The 26,696-nt window shown below is 31.5% G+C and overlaps 1 protein-coding gene across 2 annotated transcripts in view; it reads right to left on the bottom strand.

The window, feature by feature from the left end:
* LOC130895955 (lachesin) overlaps window positions 1-26,696 on the bottom strand; it is a 275,648-nt gene that overhangs the window by 243,626 nt on the left and 5,326 nt on the right. The window contains exon 1 of one of the 2 annotated variants that reach the window (XM_057803643.1): window positions 5,801-6,236. The exons of the other annotated variant lie outside the window; for it this stretch is intronic. Within the exon in view, the coding sequence (XP_057659626.1) occupies window positions 5,801-5,885 (85 nt within the window). The 5' untranslated portion in view covers window positions 5,886-6,236. Of the gene's footprint in view, window positions 1-5,800; window positions 6,237-26,696 lie in introns of those variants that run through there. 2 annotated transcript variants of the gene reach the window in all.

The raw sequence follows: 26,696 nt of genomic DNA, 5'->3' as shown, positions 1-26,696 counted from the left end.
CTGCTCACAGTTTTCGAGTTCGGATCTCAAGCATACCATGACGATGCTCGATTCAATACAGAAGACAACAATTCGATTTATATACGATCCAAATTTGATCAGCATAGTCTAGAACATACAATAAAGTTACCTGAGCTGACTCTCTTCTACCAATACTACTACTGCAGATGATGTTTTGTGTTATTCCACACCGAGTTCACCTGCAGATGCCCAGAAGTGCAAGCCTATGGAAACAGCTACCAAGGAACGTCTTTCCAAAGAGAAGTTCAAGATCAATATTCACAGGCACTACTTGAACTATTTGAGTGTGATTTAAGGACCTCATTACCCTACAACCCTTTGATATCCGATTTTCTAGTTCTTTTCGTAATTCATCCCAGCTCAAATCTTTTTCAAATCCAATGTATCTTCCGTATACTTTTTATAATTTACATTGGGATCAGGCTAGCAATGAAAAAATGACTGCATATGCTAAAATTTGGTACCTAGATCAAACCATTTGTCTGTATTGGTTCAAAGTGAAGTGAATAATTGGTTTCCCTGATACCAAATTTCTATTAACTATCCCTTCACTTTGATTTCGATCTCACCATCATTATCGACTTTCTTAGGGTACTTATTATTATTTAAACCTCAACTTTGTTCTCTCTATTTTTTTGTAAGCTTGCTTATAATCTACGACAAGTAAATCTAGTTCTAGTTTTCTGTCCTGGTTACTATTTTTTATTGTTTTTAGAGTAAAAATCTCCGTTTTTTCCTTATAGGCACTTGACTTTTTTGTTATATATTTCTTTCAGTTTGTTACTTATTAAACTGGCCAAATTTACTTGGTCACACTTTTGACTGATTATATATCTGTCACAACGTTAGTTTAAGCATTTCTAGAAGCTTCTTTTTTATTTTCTATTCTTTTTAACTTATCTGATTAAATATGTTCTTACAAATAATTAACTATTGTCATGAAATATGTATAAGCAAAGTTTCTAGTTTCAAAATCATGAAATGAATCCATTCTCTTTTTGTTTTCAATTTACATAACAGGAAATCCGATATGCTGTCTGCGAAACTTTGAGAAACTTTATAGAATTTGTGTATAGTGAAAGAGCAGGTAGAATACGTATTTACAATTTCCTGTAAGTTATAACCATAACACTTGAAAGGAATCCTGACTAGTAACTTCTAACTTCACCGTTTCATGTAATCGATAGCTTTTTGAATCGAACAACTTTTTTTCAAGTTTTTTTTTCCATTATTATTATTTTTATATTAAATATAATCAGTTTATGATTGTTATTATCCTGAAGTGTCAGTTTTTTTTCTGTTGATGTGATACTTTGAACAATCTATCAGGATATGTTTCACTGGAATAAAGAACCCACCTTTCTGAAATAATTTTTTGGTAATTATTTAGTTTAGGTTGCATACCTCCGATTTCCTTGAAATTTTAGTATCTTATACATTTTTTTATGCTTAAAAAGAAGATGTATATATGTTGGGCGCGGAAAATATTCCTTCGCAAATAATCATCAATTTCTATTGGATACACTCGTGACATTTCTTCAATAAACGCTTCAATTCTATTTGAATATGAAAAATGTCTTTTAAATAGAAATTATCACGAATGTCTCGCCAAAATCGCTCAATATTTTGAGTATGAGCCTAACCTAACCTAACCTAACTTAACCTAACTTAACCTATCTAAATTTTTAACCTCAAAAAAGTATGAGAAGGAATAATTTCCGCGCCCTATATATATTGAATTAATCAGTATAATTTTCTTCACAACATACTAAAATTTCAAGGAAATGGGGCGTATGCAACCTGAACTAAATAATTACCCATTTTTTTATCTAAAACGCACTCAAAATCCGAACTAATCACTTTTGAAATCGGCATCGCACTGTAGTGACATTTCAATATGTAGATAAAAAAGAATACAAACTGAGGAGTACAGAATTTGGTAATTATACACTTTCACGGTCACCTGGTTTTTTGGCTCTAGAAAATCGAAAAATGGATGGATTTTAATGATCTTGGTCTCAAAATGTTCCATTTTACGGCGGATTCATAAAAAAATTAGTAGAAATAGCTGGAATGAAAATTTCTCATAGTTTTACTGTTTTAAATCGTAAAAAAAAACGGTTTTGCAAAATAATCCTTTACAAAAAATTATCTCATTATCAGATAAAGTTCTTATATTTTTTTTTTGTATTCTACATAAATTAATAAACAATTTTTAAAAAAATCCAAAAAGAATGATTTTTTCAGTTTTTATAGCTTAAAATGAAATCGATGAAAAACAATCAATTTTCGTGAATAGTTTCGTACTATATTCTTCAATGTTAATAGTTTTTGGACCATTAAAAATCGAAAAATAGATAAATTTTATAATTTTATAATTTTGGTTAGGTTAGGTTAGGTTAGGTTAGGTTAGGTTAGGTTAGGTTGTTTTGTATCACTGAATATTGTAAGTGCTTCAAATGTATTCAATTCACAATTGTTGCAACTCATTGTCAATATATTTCAATTTATTATTAACAAAATACCACAACTCACAATTATTTAAAAAAATTAACTTTTTTGAATTTTTTTTTCAAAATATTCATTTTTTTATGTAAATTGCGAAAAAAAATATACGAACTTGATTCCACGACGTCAGAAACAATTACGAAGGATTATATGTAGAAAGTCATTTTTTTGCATTTAAAGTCATGAAACTGTGAAAAATATTTATTTTTTTTTAATTTTCGTATTTTTTTTTATAAATCCGCCGTAAAATGGAACATTTTGAGACCAAGATCATCAAAATCCATCCATTTTTCGATTTTCTAGAGCCAAAAAACCAGGTGACCGCGAAAGCGTATAATTACCCAGAATTTTGTTCATGTTGATTATAGTTTGTATGAATTGAAATAATTGAAATAATGAACCTAAAATCTTTACTAGGAGCGAAAAAAAAATTCATTAGATAAACGACAAAAATTATGTAGCTTACCAGTCCAACAGGCATAAAAAAATAAAAAATCTGGTATTTGTTTAAGGTCTAGGATAGTACGTCATCGAAAATGTTAAAGAAACTACATTTTATTTTAATAGGAACAAGCAGGATGTTACATGTTGAGAAAAGCCCTAAACTAGATAAAATTTATTTCCATAATACCTAAAACTAAACAAGGTTTCTTATATTTTGTCTTCATTTAATATTTTGATGTTTACTTCGTAATTTTTATCATTAAACATCTTGTTTAGTTAATGTTTCAACTGAAATGTGGAGGAGCATGTGTAGCCGCTCAAGTTAGAACATATTTTCACTTTTTGTTCCTTAACGTGAATTTCAAATTGAGAAAAAAGTGTCAAATAATCTTACGGAATCAAAAAATCTATCTTTGATGATAATATGGTAACTTCAGGAGTGAATGGATGAAATAAAACAGGAAATGAGTCAGTGAAAGAAAAAAGAACGATCGGGATGAATTTTAACCTCTGAAACAGATAAAAATATAAGAAAAAGTGGATAAATTGATGGTTTCGAAGAAGTTTTGAGAGTATTAGAAACAATGCGTGAAGGATAGTTTCATTTTTGGACATGAAAATGCATTATGAAGAAAATAAGCAGTTTTTGAAAAGGTCTTTCTGAAGGAAGAAATTCTTCGAAATAGGCAATTAATCTACGTTATCCAAGGATGCTAATTTCAATTTTATATCATCTATTTTCAATAAAATATTATATGTAATTTTTTCCTACTTAAAAATCATGAAATTGTTTTTTTTTTGTCCAATTTACGTTGTTACACTTATAAATATAGGGAACATATTATTGTATTTATAAAACCTTCAAACCTCCTTGTTTTCACATTATACTCGACTCAGGATCCAAATCTATTGCGAAACATTTTCTGTGTATTGTATTATATTTTCCTTGTAAACTATATCCGTTTGGAAATGGAGCAAAGTAGAAATTATCACGGTCGAATCGGGTACAAAGAAAGTAATCTTTTCAAAAGCATAGCTATTAGTCATTGGAATTGTTTTTTCTTTTAAGCTTGGTTCTCAGATTTGGCAAGACTGATTTTCTATATAAAACGGACAATTTTTTAAGTCTTTTAGTTAACAAAAACCAACTTTCCAAATTTTCACACAGAAAACATAAATCAGATTAAGATCAACGGATCTGGGTTGCGATTAATCCACGTCTTCCAATCGATATACCTTCAAATTGATTATTCAGAGAATATTGAAACCATAATGTGACAGTGCATCATCTTGCTGGCATCAAATACCGAAATCAAAGTTTCCTGGTTTCCATTTGCATCCAGAGATGTCGCAACTAGGTCCGGAAGTACTTAGCGCTGCCATACGATGATGTGTTTCTGTGTTTTATCTAAGTCCAGTCGGACTTTCCCGAACTTAGCAGCGACAGTTTATTAGTGTATTACTTAAACAAAAAGTTGCCTATTCTGAAGGCAATAAAGAAGAAATTATCTGTTTTAACCAGAAATAGATGTTTATGTTAAATCATATCAAACTAGTACACTAGCTTGAATAAATTCTTAGTTCGCTAATTTCCGATAAATGGATTTTACTTTGGAACCTGTTCGATCTGATTCAAATACTGCGCGATTTGAGCTCAAACATGAATACCATAGTAGAACACGAAAACTAAGAGATTCTACAAAACGCATATAGTTATAACCTAGCAAAATTTAAAGGGATGTAGAAAATGACGGATATAACTGATTTACTGAAAGCGAATTATTTATGTGCTTCCTTTGAACATTCTTAGACAGAAAGTGGTTATGGAAATTCCTGAAGAAGACAGATGACGGATGACACGTAGAAATATTACAGCTGTAGATATTTCTGAACAAAATCATTTCTATAAATCTTTCTTTCAATTGTTTCAAAGTGAAACTTCAACATCAGATGTTCAATGAGAGTAGGTGCTACCAAAGAAACCAGATCCAAGCAAATAATATTAATATATATTTGAATGATTAGCTATTTCCAAGATGTTCTACTTTATGCGAGAAAAATATACGAAAGGAAAATAGGAAAAGATCTATTATACCAAAAAAATTATTTCGAACCACATCTAGAAATTTACTTTTATGATTTCTTCTTTTCCGAAGTAAATGTGTCAATTACAACTGTGTATCAATAATATGTCAGTCGAATAGGACTCATCTTGTATTAAGGAAGCCCTAATCCACAAAACTATTAAGTGAAATATTTAAAAAATTCCAACTTTCCACTTAAAACAAGCGGCGTGGAATTTTCATTGCAGCTGCTGTGCTCTATTTCAAACAAATTAGACTGGGAGCTATAGATCATTCACCCCACAGTCCTGATGTATTTCCCATCGATTTTTACGTATTTTTGTACCTTGGCAACAACAAAGATATGGTTTCATTCACAAAAATGTCAATATTCACCAGGTGTCAAATGGCGTTTCCTCCAAAATATCCCCAAATCATCATCGAGTCTCCGCCGCGTTTTATAGTCGAAATGACGCATGACGCCAAAACTTTTGACCGGTAGTGTATGTGACTGTTATATATAATCACAAAAACAATATAATTATTCAAAATCAGAAGTGTTTAATAACAAATTCATGTTAGCAATGATGAATGAAGTGTTTTCGATTTGAACAAATGTTTTAGACGTTCTGCCACTAGATTCCTGGTTAATTGAGGAGTATTAGATATCAGAATGAAAACAAATCCCTAATTATATTGCTATAACAATTTGATATTAATTTTCATATTATTTATATCAGTAGATTGAATTTGAAATGACTAACCTTGAAACCCATACAACGTTCTAGTACATCCAAGTAAAATGAAAATTAAAACACCCCAATGGGTATTCAGAATCGTTTCGACCATCACTATATTGTCAAAACACAAGATTCACATTTCAAAATATAGTCATAACGTCCCGTTTGGTCTTTTTCGAAGAAGAAACTTCAACTCATGCCTAACGTTCATGGAAAGCTATTTATTTATATCATCCACGAAAGTCACATGAATTTTTAAAGTTGACAAGTTATTGTACTGATTTATATATAAAAAAGACTAATAAACAATGGTAATCATGAAAATTTAAAACCGTTAATTCCCTTTAAACAAATTTCTTGCTACGCTAATATTCCTGTGAGTTTTAGGAAATTCGAAACGTAGTTTAAGAAACCTCAGTATGTACGTAACGGTTTGAATCGCCCGGAATAAACTGAATACGGGAGTCCAGAACCGCCACAGCTCTTATTACAATTTTCAGGAGGTGTAAGGGCTGATCATGCGCTCTATTCTTGTACCTTATTTTATTTGTTTATGCCATTCTGGTTTTTTTATGGTAATTTTTTATTCGATTATGCTGGAACCGAAAATAAGTATGCGGATCTTATTTCGTCAAATGAAATTTTGATAATATTGACTTAATATTATAAAAAAAAAATGTTTTTTTTTCATCTTTTTATATAGCTAGGAATATTGAATTGAAGTAAATACCACAGGATATGAGTTTATGAACTGATTAAATTGAAAATCGTGTTTATTTATGACGAATTATAAAAAGAAAGTTCATATATTTGATTCTGTAAATTAGATAGACAAAAATTAGGGAATAGAATTGAAAATATTGAAAAATATTATCAAAAAAAAAAACATTTGAGATTAATTTAAGTATAACTAGTAACAGCTATGGAAGTAAGAAGAAACTAGAGTGGAAAAAATGAAATGGAATGAAGACATTGACGATTGTAAAATTTAATGATTAAAATATTAAAGACGTGGTAAACGCTGCGACAAAAGACAGAAACAATAAAGGTAATTATACACTTTCACGGTCACCTGGTTTTGTGGCTCTAAAAAATCGAAAAATGGATGGATTTTAATGATCTTGGTCTCAAAATGTTTCATTTTACGGAGGATTTATAAAAAAAAATTAGTAGAAATAGCTGGAATGAAAATTTCTCATAGTTTTACTGTTTTAAATCGTAAAAAAAACGGTTTTGCAAAATAATCCTTTAGAAAAAATTATGGTAATTATACACTTTCGCGGTCACCTGGTTTTTTGGTTAGGTTAGGTTAGGTTGGCTCTAGAAAATCGAAAAATGGATGGATTTTAATGATCTTGCTCTCAAAATGTTTCATTTTACGGAGGATTTATAAAAAAAGTTAGTAGAAATAGCTGGAATGAAAATTTCTCATAGTTTTACTGTTTTAAATCGTAAAAAAACGGTTTTGCAAAATAATCCTTTAGAAAAAATTATGGTAATTATACACTTTCGCGGTCACCTGGTTTTTTGGTTAGGTTAGGTTAGGTTAGGTTAGGTTGGCTCTAGAAAATCGAAAAATGGATGGATTTTAATGATCTTGCTCTCAAAATGTTTCATTTTACGGAGGATTTATAAAAAAAATTAGTAGAAATAGCTGGAATGAAAATTTCTCATAGTTTTACTGTTTTAAATCGTAAAAAAACGGTTTTGCAAAATAATCCTTTAGAAAAAATTATGGTAATTATACACTTTCGCGGTCACCTGGTTTTTTGGTTAGGTTAGGTTAGGTTAGGTTAGGTTGGCTCTAGAAAATCGAAAAATGGATGGATTTTAATGATCTTGCTCTCAAAATGTTTCATTTTACGGAGGATTTATAAAAAAAGTTAGTAGAAATAGCTGGAATGAAAATTTCTCATAGTTTTACTGTTTTAAATCGTAAAAAAACGGTTTTGCAAAATAATCCTTTAGAAAAAATTATGGTAATTATACACTTTCGCGGTCACCTGGTTTTTTGGTTAGGTTAGGTTAGGTTAGGTTAGGTTGGCTCTAGAAAATCGAAAAATGGATGGATTTTAATGATCTTGGTCTCAAAATGTTTCATTTTACGGAGGATTTATAAAAAAAATTAGTAGAAATAGCTGGAATGAAAATTTCTCATAGTTTTACTGTTTTAAATCGTAAAAAAACGGTTTTGCAAAATAATCCTTTAGAAAAAATTATGGTAATTATACACTTTCGCGGTCACCTGGTTTTTTGGTTAGGTTAGGTTAGGTTAGGTTAGGTTGGCTCTAGAAAATCGAAAAATGGATGGATTTTAATGATCTTGGTCTCAAAATGTTCCATTTTACGGCGGATTTATAAAAAAAATTAGTAGAAATAGCTGGAATGAAAATTTCTCATAGTTTTACTGTTTTAAATCGTAAAAAAACGGTTTTGCAAAATAATCCTTTAGAAAAAATTATGGTAATTATACACTTTCGCGGTCACCTGGTTTTTTGGTTAGGTTAGGTTAGGTTAGATTAGGTTAGGTTAGGTTAGGTTGGCTCTAGAAAATCGAAAAATGGATGGATTTTAATGATCTTGGTCTCAAAATGTTCCATTTTACGGCGGATTTATAAAAAAAATTAGTAGAAATAGCTGGAATGAAAATTTCTCATAGTTTTACTGTTTTAAATCGTAAAAAAACGGTTTTGCAAAATAATACTTTAGAAAAAATTATGGTAATTATACACTTTCGCGGTCACCTGGTTTTTTGGTTAGGTTAGGTTAGGTTAGGTTAGGTTAGGTTGGCTCTAGAAAATCGAAAAATGGATGGATTTTAATGATCTTGGTCTCAAAATGTTCCATTTTACGGCGGATTTATAAAAAAAATTAGTAGAAATAGCTGGAATGAAAATTTCTCATAGTTTTACTGTTTTAAATCGTAAAAAAACGGTTTTGCAAAATAATCCTTTAGAAAAAATTATGGTAATTATACACTTTCGCGGTCACCTGGTTTTTTGGTTAGGTTAGGTTAGGTTAGGTTAGGTTAGGTTGGCTCTAGAAAATCGAAAAATGGATGGATTTTAATGATCTTGGTCTCAAAATGTTCCATTTTACGGCGGATTTATAAAAAAAATTAGTAGAAATAGCTGGAATGAAAATTTCTCATAGTTTTACTGTTTTAAATCGTAAAAAAAACGGTTTTGCAAAATAATCCTTTAGAAAAAATTATGGTAATTATACACTTTCGCGGTCACCTGGTTTTTTGGTTAGGTTAGGTTAGGTTAGGTTAGGTTAGGTTGGCTCTAGAAAATCGAAAAATGGATGGATTTTAATGATCTTGGTCTCAAAATGTTCCATTTTACGGCGGATTTATAAAAAAAAATTAGTAGAAATAGCTGGAATGAAAATTTCTCATAGTTTTACTGTTTTAAATCGTAAAAAAAACGGTTTTGCAAAATAATCCTTTAGAAAAAATTATGGTAATTATACACTTTCGCGGTCACCTGGTTTTTTGGTTAGGTTAGGTTAGGTTAGATTAGGTTAGGTTAGGTTAGGTTGGCTCTAGAAAATCGAAAAATGGATGGATTTTAATGATCTTGGTCTCAAAATGTTCCATTTTACGGCAGATTTATAAAAAAAATACGAAAATTAAAAAAAAATAAATATTTTTTACAGTTTCATGACTTTAAATGCAAAAAAAATGACTTTCTACATATAATCCTTCGTAACTGTTTCTGACGTCGTGGAATCAAGTTCGTATATTTTTTTTCGCAATTTACATAAAAAAATGAATATTTTGAAAAAAAAAGTTTTTCTACTATTTAAGGTTTAAAACTATTAAAAACCGCAAATTCAGGTTCTACCACCGTGTTTTTCATAAATTCGTCGTAAAATGGAACATTTTGAAACCAAAATTATAAAATTTATCTATTTTTCAATTTTTAATGGTCCAAAAACTATTAACATTGAAGAATATAGTACGAAACTATTCACGAAAATTGATTGTTTTTCATCGATTTCATTTTAAGCCATAAAAACTGAAAAAATCATTCTTTTTGGTTTTTTTTAAATTGTTTATTAATTTATGTATAATACAAAAAAAATATAAGAACTTTATCTGATAATGAGATAATTTTTTGTAAAGGATTATTTTGAAAAACCGTTTTTTTTTACGATTTAAAACAGTAAAACAATGAGAAATTTTCATTCCAGCTATTTCCACTAATTTTTTTAATAAATCCGCCGTAAAATGGAACATTTTGAGACCAAGATCATTAAAATCCATCCATTTTTCGATTTTCTAGAGCCAAAAAACCAGGTGACCGTGAAAGTGTATAATTACCACAATAAATATAGTTTGAAAAAGTTTTTTTTGTTATCTAATCATGAGTAGTATTAAAATTAGATACCGCGCTTTGTGTGAGTGAGTGAATTTAGACAGGACGAGTAGATAGAAATGCTCGACATACCAGACCTTAAACAAATTTCAGCTCTTCTCAAAAGAAACAGCAGAGATGACCATTGAAAAGTAGTACATGTCATCCACGTTGCATAAAATGTTGTTACATGGTACTGAAATAAAGCAAAAATCGATTCTTCGAGTCTATATATTGTTACCAAACTTTCAGGATAAGCAACTCGCGGGAAATATCTCGTACACGAAACCCGAACCAAATAAAAAGCACCTGGAAATCAGTGATACATCCAAGAAACTGTTAATTAAATTTCTTTGAATTTGAAATCATTCATTTCATTCTGAAATTGAACAACTTTTGATTTTTAATCGTTAGTTTTAATTTTTACAAAATTCGTTTCATTCATCCATCAATTCATTCGGTTTTTAAGCTTCATTGAATTTTTGATTATGAGCATTATTTGTTTATCTTCCAATTGCTCGTGAGTTATTCAATATATTTTTTTTAGAATTCCAATAAAAACAGTTTAGCTATGAGTCTAATGATACAAAACCCAGGTTTTTATGTGCCCTTAGCTTTTTTCACAATAAAACTCATGACAATAAGAAACGTGTTATCTCCGACGAAATCACTCGCAGTTATTCCAATATCTTCATCAGGTCTTTCATCAAATATTCTTTTTTCCATTTCTCTAATATTTTCTTTCTGTAACCTCATCCCATAGCCTAATTTTCGAAATGCTTAAAAATCTCTTGAACAGATATAAAAAACTTGAGGAGTTATTTATGAAGATAAACAATTTGTTTTTTCTGTACGAACAATACAAAAAAGTAGGACAAACTTTTCCGCCCCTCAAAATCTGCCCCCCTGGGCTACAGCCTTTTTATCTTAGCGTGTTGGTAAATCCACCACTGTAAAATTACAAATCCCGAACAGTAAAATTAATATAATTGAAAAAAAAAGCTTTTAAAGCTCATCAAAGTGAAAAGTTGTTGAAAAAATTTTTTCAAAACACTACTTTTCATTAATTATTGTTTTAAGCCTATTTTAAAATTATTTTTAACTTTTAAGTTTTTTATTAATACGAACCTTGTGGCTGCGTTGCTTATATACTTAAATCTCGTCGAAACGTGTATCGAGCCGTGACAATATAGTTGGTAAGGTTGTCGAAGTGCTTGAGGAGGAGAGGAGCAACCGGAAAAACAAGATGAAAGATTTATGATGAATGATGAAAACTGGTACAAAACAGGAAAAGTTTAGCAGCAGTTTCGACGCTAAAAAAGGTCCTACAATAATATTATTAACAGGTATTCCATGAATTATGAAATAAAGGGAAGTGAAAACGCGATATAATTGATATGACGTGTATATCTGACCGTACTAAAGTTGAATTTAACGTGAGCTTTGTTTACTGTGTAACTTCTAGCAAATTTTTAAATTGAACGTGTTTTTATTGTTGAAATCGGTTCTTTTAGGAACTTAATTAACTTTCTATTTAATTTTACATTGTCAAGAATGAATACGAAAAATTGCAGAAGTAAGAGAGAAGAAGAACATCATATCAATGAATATATAAGAAATTTCTACCAGGATGCGAAGAAAAGCAAAGGATCAATCGTAGTTGGACAGAGATACTTTGATGAACTGGCAAATGAAAAAAAACTTGAGGAAGGAGGTATTAAGCAATATGAAGAAGAATATAATTAATGGAATACCAATAGGAGTAGTGAAGTGTGGAATAGAGGCTCTGTAAACCAAGATATTCAACATATTAAACAAAATCTGGGAACTAGAAGAAATATCGAGTCAATGGGACGAAGCAAAACTAAAAGCTACTACTATAATTCAGTTTATAAAGTATAATTTTAATTCAATTGTGCATGTTATATCGATTTTAATTATATAAATAAGATAGAAATACTTGAAAAAGTTGGATTACTTTAATCAGTATCTCCTACCTTTGGAATATTAGTCATAACGATTATTTCTTACTTATTTGACAGACATTTTGATTTGATTCGTCCATTACAGAATTGATAATGAACGTTTTACATCTAATTTATTTAGCAGACATATTTGAAGAGAAGAATGTTCAAAAATACATGTTTATGGTGTTATGTTTTTAATTATGGTCGACATTTGGGATTTAACTCAAATAATGTATAAACCAAATGATTTAAAATTTTATCATTTATCCAATACGCCGGAATATCATTGTTGTTTCAAATAGTCCAGTCATTATAGGGGGTTTACCTCGGAAAATCGACATACTCAGTATATTACCACGTAAAAACTTGTATTTGGTGTACTAAAGCTATATAAATGGATAGTCGAAGTCAGGGGTCAATGGTCACAAAAATCGATTCTTTTTACATTTTTTACAAATATCTCGTTTTCCATAGGTTTTACGCTATTTGTATTTATTATCAATATTTTAGAAAATTTAATTTACTACAACTTTTTCATTTATCATTTTTTTATACCTTGAGCTGTTTTCGAGATAGAGGGCGTAGAGCGCGCGGTCAGAGAATTATCTGATGTCAACTGGTAGTCCCGATCAAAAACTCGTAATATTAAGGTTATAATCCATCTCTAAATGTATAATTATCATGATTTATTAACTTTTAGAGCATATTTGATGACTTGACGTACAGTGCATGACGGATATGATCGATACTATCCACAGATTTCGGAACATTATAAACTGCTAATAAGGTTTGCATTTCAATCTCAAATAATCTCTGAACCGGATAGTTTTCTTCCTCAAATTATGCAGTAATTTTACGGATTTGAAATAAAATAAATTCAATCATTTTCTACTTCAAATGCTATTAATATATATTAGATTATAATTACTATGTGATAAAGTATGTCCTTTAGTAATTTTTCAAAACCCGATTAGAGATTATGAGTATTATTGAATTGATAAATTTTATGTATTATTGGGAAGAAATATTCTATTTAAATTAAAAATCAATAAAAATGATGTGTATTAATATATACATTATTAATACCACGAGTTTTTGATCGGGAGTACCAGTTGACTTTAGATAATTCTCTAACCGCGCGCTCTACGCCCTCTATCTCGAAAACAGTTCAAGATATGGAAAAATATAAAATACAAAAGTTGTAGAAAATTGAATTTCCTACAATATTGATAATAAATATAAATAGCGTAAGACCTATAGAAAACGAAATATTTGTAAAAAATGTAAAAAGAATTGATTTTTGTTATTATTGACCCCTGACTTCAAAACTTGCGACTATCCATTTATATGTGAATTTTGAGAATAGTTTTAGGTTGTCAAAACACAAGTTTTCACTTGGTAATATACTGGGTATGTCGATTTTCCGAGATATTTCCCTAATTTGGCCTAAGATGACTGGACTAAAAGTACAACTATAGTTTGCGTTTTGTATTCCTTAGAGTCGCATCTTTTAAAATTTGAGCTATTTTATGCCGCATGAAAAATTTAAATTTACAGCATAAAAATCGATAAAGTCGCTCGACCTAATTTATACAGTTCGCTACAGTCGAAATACAAAGAAGTTGAAATAAAACTCATAAGATAAGTACGTAGGAAAGGATGTTTAGTTTTGTAATATATTCGAGAAATATGGAAGATGATAAAATATCATAATGAAATTTTCGAGAAAATGCGGAATTTAACAATGCAAAGAATGTTCCCTTATTTTTTTTTAATATAAGTTTTTATATCCAACGTTGAAGCTGCAATTGAGGATATTAATTCTAACCACCACCAATCTCTCTATAATCATAGAAATCAGTGACTTATTTTCACAAACAAATGGAGGTTTTTCGAAAACTATGTTCTAAGGTCATGATTTACGAGAATTTGAGCGGAATTTCTTACCGGCGAACATATTTTTGAGATCAGCAAATAGCTAGTATATCACTGGTGACCAGATCTGGACTATAAATTGGATAACGAAGCAATTCGAAGTGTAATTCGTTCAATTCAACCATAGTCGTCATCGACTTGTGAATCGGTGCATTGTTTTGGTTTTTCGTTTTCGTTTCGTTTCCATTTTTGCATACAAACTATCCAACTCTTTGTAATATTCGACTGTGTTTTCTTTTGAATATAGTCGATGAACAATATACTGAATACTGAAGCCATAACATTTCCAACTAACTGTTGTGCTTTTGGAATTTTTTCACCGGCTGCAGTCCATTGAGATGACGATCGTTTTGATTCCGAGGTGAAGAGGTGGATCCATGTTTCATCCATTGTCACATATCCACGCAAAACATCTAATTTATCACGTTTAAACATGACCAAACATTGCTCTGAATCATCGACGTTGTTGTTTTTGATCAATTGTGACTGTGGCACTCATTTTTCTAGAGTAACCATCTCAATTGGACTACCAGAAAATCACCATAATTGGTTTCCGTACGACCACGTTTAGATTCAGCAAACCAAAAACAAATGATTCTTTCCGATAGAGCACTTTTGAAGCCACTTCTGAGCTTGTACAATATTTTCTTTTTCTTCAAGAAGCAATGATAAATTAACACAAAAATTTGTTTTAAATCCAATGTTTTACAAATAACTAATAGCTTCACTTAAATGGCTGTCACTTTTTAATTACCAATCGAAATGACATGAAATTTCATACATAGTCTTTTGAAAGTTGGTACTTCAGAAACGTCACATGAAATTGACAATGGCAGTGCCATCTGTGTGTTAGTCGCACGACTTATTGAGTGCTGTCATATGTCATGTCATATAGTATATTTTATTCGTTTTGCGTCATATTTTATCCATTTCCTGCAGTTGTCTATCCATAATTCTCATATATATGAAACTACAATATCCATAAACGATTCTCTAGGCTATAGACTTCTAGTGCTGCTTGTTCAGTACTTCTCGTTGCTTAAATGATTCCTAGTGCTACTAGAAATTGAAACAACTGGAATTTTATTAAATTAGTCACCAGCACTTCGAAATATTAGGATAATTGAGGTCTGATGATTTAATAATTTAATAAATTCGTACCAATATCGAGTATATAACGGAATTCAAGTTTTCAATTCATAAATTGATAATTGATAACATCCTAGCTTCGAAAAAACTAATAATAAATTATTCATTACTTGAGTTTTATTAATTATAAAACCGTGTTTTTTTTCAATTTTTTCCAAACTAAAGCTTGATATATATCTATACCTGAATTCAATCAGTTTTATCCATTCTAATGATTTGAATATTTTATATAATGAAAGCTTGCTTTCAGGGACCATTTTATTTAATTCATTGTAAAGAAAAAAGTCGACAACTTTTTTAATTATCCCTACTTAGAAACGTAATGCCAAAATGTCTGCCGTATCTATTATTCATGTCCTTATCATAAAGTAAGGGAAAGAAGTTTAAATTTCAATTAAAAGTTGGCAAGAAAAAAAAATATCGATGGGCATTCAACTGTATATCCTATTTTCGGACAAATCAAAGGGTTTTCACCCCCTTCAACTTTGTTATGAATAATGATAAATAAAAATTTCATATTTGTTTATTCTGAAATATTACGAAACTAGAGATATAACTAACAACACCGGATTTTTAAGTAACACCATCTTCAAGTGGTATGTGGTAAGCTGGGGATGAGGTACATCCTGGTAGTACATCTTTGGTTCCTTACTTGAAAATTGCTCGATTGATTTTTACTTTGTACTGGGTTGGAAACTAAGACCATTGGTCATATCTCAAGAACGGATTGTTTTGAGTAATGTCGAATTGACTTGTCAGTGGTGTCCACAATTTTCTAATAAACACCTTCAGCTTGGTACTCCAGGTTTAACGAGAATGCCTTTGACACAGTCTAGTATAGTATACTGTTTTCATGACTTTCATTCTTTTCTGGTGTAAGCAATTGTATTTTGAATAGTGAAATAATCAAATAATCAAGATTTTCTAGAGTCATAATACCACAATTGAAAATGCAGTTTTGGTTATACATCAAACTAATGATACAAACTGATTTAATATAATAATTATCTGTTCATAAATAATCTAAAAACATTTCATATAAGTGAATTTTCGTTTCCGTACACTTACAAAAGCTAATATGTCAGATAGAAAAAGTTTTATTAACCAGAACGAAGAGTGGGAAAGGCTAATTTATGTGATTTACAGAAAGTAGTCAGTGCTTTCCTTGCAGAAACGAAGAAATACTGATTGGAACGATGCGGGAGAAATTTATGAATCTTGGAAAACATCGGAAAATAAGTTTTATTTTGTTACCAATATATTTTCGGATAAGCGACGCGTAAAAATTCGGAACTCAAGCGTGTACAGGGTATAGGAAGCAAGTTCAAATAATGTAATTCCAATAAGAGCTTCGTTGATTACAGATTCGTGCAACTTTCCGCTATGAGACTCTTTAAATTTCTCATTGTTTTAGGATCGTAGCCTTAGACAAGACTTGCAACCTCAATACCATAACCCACATAACCCATAGCTTAATATTTTCTTTGATCTAATTCTTCTGAAGCTAGATGTCGCTTTTTTCCAATATGGATAACTTTGTAATCAGAACTTTGGTCGTAGATTGAGCACAGTATTCAACTCGAAGTGAATAACATAACTTCTTAAATGGATTGCAAACTTAACCTGCGTTAAATAACACATTATTCCATTTATAGACCTGTCGAAAAACACTCAAACTTTGATTTCATGAATTTTCATGAAAAATATACAGAAAATAACGACGCAATTTCAATGGAAAATTTACTTCCAACAAAATTTTATTCATAGAAAATCACAATTTTTCTTTATTTCTATGAGAAACTCCAAAAAGAACAAGGCATTAATTTTTCCTGTAATTTTTGTGAAATTAAACCATACTGAAATCGGAAGTTTTCCCTACAATTTCAATGAAAAACTCACTTTGAACAAAATTTGATTTATGGAAAATCACAATATCTTATTATTTCCATGGGAAACTCCAAAATAAATGAAGCATAAGTTTTTATGTGATTTTTTGAAAAGTAAACCATACCGAAATCGGAAGTTTTCCCTACAATTTCAATGAAAAACTCACTTTGAACAAAATTTGATTTATGGAAAATCACAATATCTTTTTATTTCCATGGGAAACTCCAAAATAAATGAAGCATAAGTTTTTATGTGATTTTTTGAAAAGTAAACCATACCGAAATCGGAAGTTTTCCCTACAATTTCAATGAAAAACTCACTTTGAACAAAATTTGATTTATGGAAAATCACAATATCTTATTATTTCCATGGGAAACTCCAAAATAAATGAAGCATAAGTTTTTATGTGATTTTTTGAAAAGTAAACCATACCGAAATCGGAAGTTTTCCCTACAATTTCAATGAAAAACTCACTTCGAACAAAATTTGATTTATGGAAAATCACAATATCTTATTATTTCCATGGGAAACTCCAAAATAAATGAAGCATAAGTTTTTATGTGATTTTTTGAAAAGTAAACCACACCGAAATCGGAAGTTTCCCCTACAATTGCAATGAAAAATTCACTTAGTATAAAATTTGATTTATGAAAAATCATAATTTTTCTTTATTTCTATGAGAAACTCAAAAAAAACAAGAGTTTTTCCTGTAATTTTTGTGAAATTAAACCATACTGAAATCGGAAGTTTTTCCTGCAAGTTCAATGAGAAATTAACCTTGAACAAAATTTAATTCAATGAAATTGGAAATTTTCTTATATTTCTATGGAAAATATGGAAAGCACAACAAAACCAGAAACAATCTCTGCAATTCCAATTAAAAATTGATTCTAAACAAAATTTGGCGAAATGAAATCATAATTTTCTTCTGTATTTATAGGAAAAATTTGAAAAGCCCTACAAAATCATCATTGTTTCCCGCAATTTCCATGGAAAAAATATACAACGTACAACGAAATCATAAGTTTCTTTTGGAATTTTCAAAAAAAAAATCACCTTAAACAAAATGTGATGCAGTAAAAATCACTCCACTAACATAAATCACAGTCAGGAGACGATTCAGTTTGTGTTCCCCTACGTCAGCTATCAGATACCATGAACCAAGATTATTTATGATGGTGAAACCACTTAATTCGGTTGCGTCTTAATTATAACACCTTTCGGAGAAGCAACGCTGTAAATTCCCCATCTAATCCAAGCATTTCCACAGCCAGGTACAGATTGTCGACTACGTCAAATAAAAGAGATTTACTCTCAACGTACCACAAATGCAATTCCCATCTGGAATATTAACGAAATTTGAATATCTTGCATAATTCTCCCGCAAATTGATACAAGACATTGAGGGAAGTCTTAGATTCGAATTAAATACCGCGAGTATCGTAGACAGCCGACAAATCTCCAACCGTCATCTACAATCATAATTAACTTGCTAATTTTGGAGTAGTTGTCAGTTGGATGATGAATATTACCGGAGGAGGATGCACGTACAAAAGAAACATTAAAGGAACATCCTTTACGTTCCCATACCGAATGTAGTACAATGCCCGTATCCAGAATAGTAGCTTTGTCATCGTTAAGACTGTTTTTGATCGACTCCACTGTCTACACTGTCAAAATTTCAATTGATCTCTATTCGGTTAGTACTTCAACACGTTTCTGGTCCTCAATTTACTGTACAACAACAAAAAATCCATTAATTGAAAAATTTGAACAGTTTGCATTACAAAGGTTGATTTTTAAGGGTTGAAACGTTGAAAATTTTTGCTCACAACATAAAAATTAATTTAGTACGTAAAATGGACTCGATCCTAATTTTTTATGTCAATATTTTCCATATGAATCAATTCCTAGTCTAACATTGGACATTATCCACAGTAGAATTAAAACAACAGCGAATTGATGATTCAGAATACCATTTAGAGTTGTTGATATATTCTGGGGTCCGTTAAAGTCTTACAAAATACAGTTTTCTGTGTTTTTTGTGTTGTTACTTGGAGGTAAAGCAACACAGTTCTATCGGACGCGATGTTAAGTTTACAAGGATTATCATAGAAGTACCAAGTCTGATCTAGTTTAAACGGTAGTTTCTTGAAAGACACCACTGTATTATAAAATACATCTTTCAAGTTTGAAGACGCCACGTTGTTTTGTATTTGTTTGGAAGCCATCAATAGTGAAGATCTTTGCCCAACCAATGTGAAAACTGAACTTGATTCTACTCTGGATAAGACTGCTCCTTCGTTATCTACAGTTAAATATTGAGCATAGACCAGCACCGCAGTGGTCGACCACATGAGGTAGCGACTCCAGAAATGTTGAAGAAAATCCACTAGATGATCGTCGACTGATAGTGCGTGTACTAGGAGACAGTAGCCATTTCAATAAGTGCATATTAATTGAAAATTTGGATATGGCAAAGCTCCTCGCATGGATGCGGCGTTTGTTTACAATGGAACGAGAAAGGAGTAAAGAATATGTTTCTAATAAGAGTTTGGCAGTTTTTCACAGAATTTTTGGGATGTTTCATGACCATGGATGAAAGGTAGATCCATCATTTCACATCCGAAGCAAAAGAATAGTCAAAACAATGGACTGAAACGGAAGAACTGGCTCCAAAGAAGGCAAAGACCGTTCCATCTACAAGCAAGGTCATGGCGTTGGTTTTTTGGAATGTGCGTGGGATAATTTTCATTCTCCATCTTGCAAAAGGAGAAACTATCAACGTCGACTATTATGCAAACTCATTGCAATGTTTGAGCGAGGAAATGAAGCAAAAACGGCCGCATTTGGCTAAGAAGAAAGTTTTGTTTCAAGACAATGCACCAGCTCACACATCAGCTATTGCAATTGCCAAAATTAATAAGTTGAAGTTTGAATTGCTACCTCATGCACCCTATTCGCCTGATTTAACCCCTTTGGATTACTTTCTGTTCCCAGACTTGAAAAAAATGGATTTCTGAACAAAGATTTTCCATTAATGAAGAGTTGATGTCGGCAGAGCTTGATGATTCTTATTATGAAAAAGGTAAAGAACTTATTCAACATCACTGAGTGTATGCTGCAAAAGGCTAAAAGTTGAGTCAGGTACTTCTTCGATCATTCTTGTAGACCAGTCTTCTTCCTTTCTATTGGTGAATAGTTAACTAATTTTGACTTACAACTAGAATTCAAAGTTTTGATCTATATTATATCGAAATTTTATTCTCTGTATCATAGATTTTGATAGACAATGAAAAAATTTTCATACGACATTCTTGTTAGTTCATATTCACAGTGTATTTACAGTCCTTTTCAAAACGTTGAATTCCATTTTCCGTTTCTTTATGAAGACCATCCTGCTATTGTTCTATCCCAATGTGAAATACTCATGTTCTACAAAATGTTGGAAGTAATTATAGGACTGAAGAGGACTGTGGTTTAGGAGTTTTTCACATTGATAATAACGATGGAATTATATCATGTTAAACAGATGATTAATTCCGTAATACATTATCCTATATATAAAAGAGATGATCCCTATTGTGTTAGTATTAATATTATAGAATAGGATTGATGAAAATGAAAAATTATCCATAGATAAAAGTGAAAATCTTTATCAATCCATTAAATTAAAATTCCATTAAATTAAAATTACAGAATATCGTCAATTTTTCATTAGTAACTTACCACGTCTAAACTTAATCAAAAAAGACCGTTCTAGAAGCACAAATAACGTTGAATTATTCATAATTAAAAATATGATTATTATAGACTTTAGACTTCCGGCATTTTCTACAACAGAAACGAGCCTAAAAGTTCACTCGCAGCTTCACCACTTTCTTTTCCATCATACAAAACAAAAATTGTAGAAATATCCATCGGCCCCGCACATTACCAAAAGTTTGTAGCCAAATATTATGGATTTTGCTGTAATAAATTGCTTCAACATATTGTGGCCATAATATCTAGTCCGGCGTTATAAACGTGGGGTTTAATGAGCCCCAGTTGCGGAAAACTCTTTGAAAATGAGACCAAATGTAGAGATAAGCGCGTGTCCGTCCCTGTAACTTCCCAAATATGTATCCGCCCTTTCTTCCGAATCTCAACTAAGTACTCGGTTGATATTGAACAAAAGCATACGCTTTAGGGGTGTATTAAACCCCACCTATGTTTTCGTGTAACTGATGTTGTATTTTAGTCACGTGATAACGTCAGGATCCTGGCGCTATGGGATGAGACAGAAACTGATGATGACGAAGTGGTTTCAGGAAGCGAAATGACATTGATTTGGTTTCTGAAAGTGAACCCAACTCTAGCACCGATTCTGAGCAGGATATAGCAATGGAAGATCAAAGGACCCGAACAGAGAAACATCAAATTAATTGCTATTAATGTTCTTGTGATAAACAGAGAAAATAATCAAGATTACAAACTTTTTTATCAAAATATTGGGCCTGCAACTGTTCCAAGGACAGATATTCGTCAAAAAATTGAAAATTTCGACAAAAAGAACGTTGAAAAGTTCCACCAGCCAAGGTTTCTTCGATAGACCAGCAGTTTCTTGCACTACACTGTTGTGTAGGAAGGAACTATTTCCAGTTAGACGAAATTATTTTTCTTTTCTATCGTCATTACTATCAAAATTATCGTCAGTCGAATGTGACATGTCCGATTCAATAATTTCATTGGAGACTTCAGATCGCCATCATCCCGATCCTCTTCGTCGGTGAGATTATTATGAAAATATTCATCTTTTGTTATCTTTATTTTATTGTAGAAAGGGTGGAAGTTATTTATATTACCATCAAGTGTTCGAAAAAAATTCTGTCCTCAAAAGAGAATCTGGCAGACCATAAAGAGTAGCTCGGTATTATAATGAATCAAAAAATATTACCAGGTGCTCTTAAGTGCGGCAATTATAAATTTTCTCATATTTAAGGTAGAAAGTCTCGGTTTAGTAATCGAGATAACGTCAGGAAGCGGCCACGTTTTCTAAAATCCGATATAAAACAAGAAATATTCAGAGTCTCGTCGTGTTATCGCTTCTTGAATGATCGGCTGGCAGCTGGAACATACTAAAGAGCTAGACGAAAAACTAACGTTGCGGTAAAGCGCCGTTGAAACCACGTACGCATCCTGAATAGAAAGTTCCACCACCGGTTTATCAGTCATCGAGTCGGAAACAAAAGGACAAAGCAGCGAAAACATCCATTTGAAATAATGGAGTTTGGAATTTTCGCAGTTGTTGAAGATTATGTAGACTTTTTTTCCCTTTTAAATGAAACGAAAATAGAAATTTACTGTTGGAATAGTATACTAAAGCTATAAACGAGAATTGAGAGTCGGATTACAATGATAAAACTAAAAGTATCCCAATCCCAATATTTTAATCCAATGTTTGTACATTTTACAACTGGATTCATGATCTAAGACAAAAGTCCCCTCGTAGACTTCTTTTAAAATATGACCGTAGACTCCTGGGGACCACTTTACGAATCACTAGTCTAAAATTAAATATATATAACCTATGAATCAAAAATAGTGTTAGAAAATACGGAATCTGTGTGTAGCAGGACTAAAATTTTTCAAAGTAAAAACCTTTCCGCATCTACAATGTTGCCAACGAATTTTTCAGACTTAGTACGCATCCTGGACCGGAATTCTGTTCAGCTACAGCGTCACGACCTTCCTCTTGAGCGTCGATTGTATTATAGAGAATAGAAGAAAGTCTGATGGGACCAAGAAGATCCTGCCTGGTTAGATTGTTGCTTCTCTGACAATTCTCGTGGCTTCAGCTTCGTGTAGACTTGTGAGAAACCCGTAAGCCATCGGACGTTGAAGCAAACATACTGTGTAAGTTAATCTTTCAGCTTTGATGGTTTCAAATATAACTCATGAGGCACCCTCCGTATTTTTTGAGACAAAAAATTGGGAACAAAATAAAAATCGAAAGAGACACGAAATTATAGGTCACATCGAGTTAAATGTGGAAAGAAGTTAGTTACGTAATAAAAAAAAAAGTGACAAAGAAATTAAAACGTAAAATGGTCCAAAAAGCAGACGAAATAAATTAGATTTTCCTTGGTATATTGTAGAATATTATATGATGTTTGTTTCATTTCATTAAATGAACTATAAAAACTTCTGCACTAAAGTTTCGTGGATTAAAGCGAATATTACGTGGCAAAAAGATGTTCATAGTTTAAAAGTCGTTCAAGATGTTACTCTTTAAATAATTCGACGATTTTTTACGAATACGTCATCCGAATACTTAAATAGCTAACATTGTATATTGCTTAGAAAAAAGTATTTGGTAAAGTAACAGAAAATAAAATGATGAACAACGAACGATATCTATCTTGAAATCTGTCACCTATATGGTTGCACTATGTCCTGGTGGTTCACTATGCGTAGTAGATGACGAAATTTTCTATTTGAATTATTTTTCTTAGTGAAAAATTCACTATCAAGGGATTATTCAAAACAATTTTGGCAAAAGAGTCAGATATTCTATTTGTAGTATGTTTTTTCTATTAGGTACAATCAAAATGTTGGTAGTGCATGCTAGTACATCAATTCTCCTTTTTACACATTCCCAAAGATAATTAGCAAGTAATATATGTATTCGGAAGTCTGCCCTAGCTGTAATAATGAGCAAGACTGGTCTTGGTTTGGTTTTGCAAAAAATGGAGACCAAGACAAGACCAAGACCAGCTGAACGCTTGCAACACCATGACCAAGACCACATATGAGGCTGCAAAACCAAGACCATGCACGCAAGACCAAAACTAGACTAAGTAGGTTTTGGTTAGATGAATGTGATTGGAAACGAAACTCCTGAATGAAAAGTGGGCAGGGCTCAGCCCAATTAACTTCGTTCTTAAATGATGAGTGAGTTACTTTCGTTAAAATAATAGTCCAGAAGTGGTTGGTCAAAGAGCAGTTAATCGTTGGTCGATCTTATAAAAAAGTAGTCGCATGTCTATATTGACCGATTGATCGAGCGAGATTGATCTTGGTCTTGCTCTTGCAAAAAATGGGAGACCAAAACAACACCAAGACCAGCTAAAGGCTTGCAACACCAAGACCGAGTGTGCAAGGCCATGACCAAGACCACATATGAGGCTGCAAAACCAAGACCATACCTGTATGACCAAGACCAAGACTAAGTAGGTTTTGGTGTAGCATTTGCTCATCAATATCTAGCTCTTTCATACTAATTGCCTCATAGAGAGAGTTAGTGTCGCGATGGCTGTAATCGGAGAACCTATACATTAAGGTAGGGCAAGATTAGAAACCTCGACTTCGGCGACAATTACAAGAATGGTTTCTGTATAATGTACGATTCGACATCGTGCCATGAAACCTAAAATTCACCACCACGTGGAAGTTGATTCGAGGTTTTATCAGAGAATAACAGCGTAAAATTGAACGCCAGAGTTTCTATAGAGGCTGGGATTGTAGCACTAAATATTAACAATATTTCAACCTTACACACAATTACTCATGCAAAATATTGTTTATGTGATTCTAATAATGATAAAAAATCTCGTGAAAACTGAAAAATCAGATGAGAAAAACTAAAAGACTGATAACGGATAAACATTTCCTACATAGTTATATGAAATATTCTAATGTTATGAAAAACTGTAACGAGGTAAGTGGATTTTTTATTCGAGAAGTGATATATATACATATGTCAATATGTTATTTATAAGGCGGCAGCTGAACCGGTATTAGCAAAGTTTAGGCGGTTTGAGGGCAAAAAGAAAAACGGCTTTCAACGAATGAATTACCGTTGTTGTAAGTTTCCCCCGATTTCACAAAGAAACAAGTAATTTTAGTGATTTGGGCGGTTAGTTTTTATAGCACGTACTCTACTAAATTGAGTCCTTTATTAGTGAAAGGATCATGGAAGAGGTACAAAAGCATCGTACACAATCTCAGGTATAAATGGAAAATTAATTCTCAAATAAAAAATACATGGACCAGAAAATCACACAACATAAAAACAAAATTATCTACAAATTATTCATCGAACAAGAAGGAGTGTCAAAATTTACATTTTCAGATAGTCTTTGATTGGTAAATATCGAGAATAAAGGATTGCGAATGTTATTTAAAGATTATTTTTCACAATCAAAGAATTTAGGAGAAGTTATCTATACAGTAGGTACCGCGATTGCTTAATGTAAATCAAAAGCTCGCTCGCATTGAAGCTTAGGTCTATTTTGATGAAGACTGAAATAAGAGGCAACGAGAAAGACAATCAGAATATTATAAATGTAAGAATTACTATGAGAATGAGCCCAAATGTCAAAAATCATCGGATCTTATGTAGAAGAAACTATTCATATACACAAGAAACCATCTGAGTATATTATCTATAATACTTTCCGAAAGTTGAAATACGTCTGGGTAGTTATATTTGAACTTTAGTACATAATCAAATTTACCATGTAGTACAGATTTTTCAAGGGAACTTTCCTAGATTTTCTAGAGGTTAATCAAAGAATATCCATCTATCCATCCATAGTATCGTCATTTTGTGATAATGAATATCCAATTTCGAAAGCATAGACGTGTTTGGAAAAAATCGAATAGGTGATGGATTTATCATCTAATTTTTCGTTAAATAATTAGTTGATATCTCAATATCTTCATGATTTTTTTTGTTATTTTAGAGAGGATGCTTGTTGTTGATTTGCTTCTATAATTTCCGGGACATGAATATGTAATTTTGATTACAAAATAGCATTAGAACATGATATTTGCGTTGATATCTCTGTATCTTCATATTTTTTTAACTTTTAAAATGAAAAATTTCATCAGAAATACAAAATAGTTTTCATTTATTTCCGTTAATGTAATAGTTGGTCAAACTATACCGAAACAGCGATCGTATAAGGACTCAAAAGTTACTAATAGTTGAATTTTTTGGAATGAATCTCTGTAGAATGAATAATTAACATACGCAACATAAAATAAAGACTTGTCGTGTACTACTCAAGTTTTTAAATAGATAAATAGAAACAAATATTTGTGGCTTGATAGTTTTTCAAAATATCATCAATTGTTGAACCATTTTTTCTATTCCGATCAAGGTACCTCCTTCGAAGGCATCGACCACTTCTTCAGATGTAGATAAACTTTGACCTCGAGATTTATTTTTGATCTATGGAAAAACAAAAAGAAATTATTAGGTGACAAAGAAAGACTGTACGGCGGATGACCCATCAATTCAATGTTTTGATTCTACAAAAACGTTTTTGTTTGAACTGATGTGTTAGAGCTCGCATTGTCATTGTGTCTTCTGCGATTGGTTTCCTTCATTTTTTCAAACAACTTTGGCTGGTTTACCATTCAGAATTGACCGTTCTACGTTGCTCTAATGGAACGTTGACGACATGTATAGTCAATTCTATGAAACAAGCAAAGTATTTCATGCGCGAACAAGTTTCGTTTGACTTAACAGTCGATTTTTGTTTAGTTTCGGGTTTATACGCAAAGATCCATGAATCATCGCTTTCCGTGATATTATAGACGTCTTTTGAAGTATCGTGATCAAACTTTTTCATA

This window comes from Diorhabda carinulata, chromosome 6, assembly GCF_026250575.1.
Source record: "Diorhabda carinulata isolate Delta chromosome 6, icDioCari1.1, whole genome shotgun sequence".
Taxonomy (NCBI): Eukaryota; Metazoa; Arthropoda; class Insecta; order Coleoptera; family Chrysomelidae; genus Diorhabda; species Diorhabda carinulata.
The sequence above is the reverse complement of the archived record's forward strand: the minus strand, read 5'-3'. Positions and strand labels throughout refer to the sequence as shown.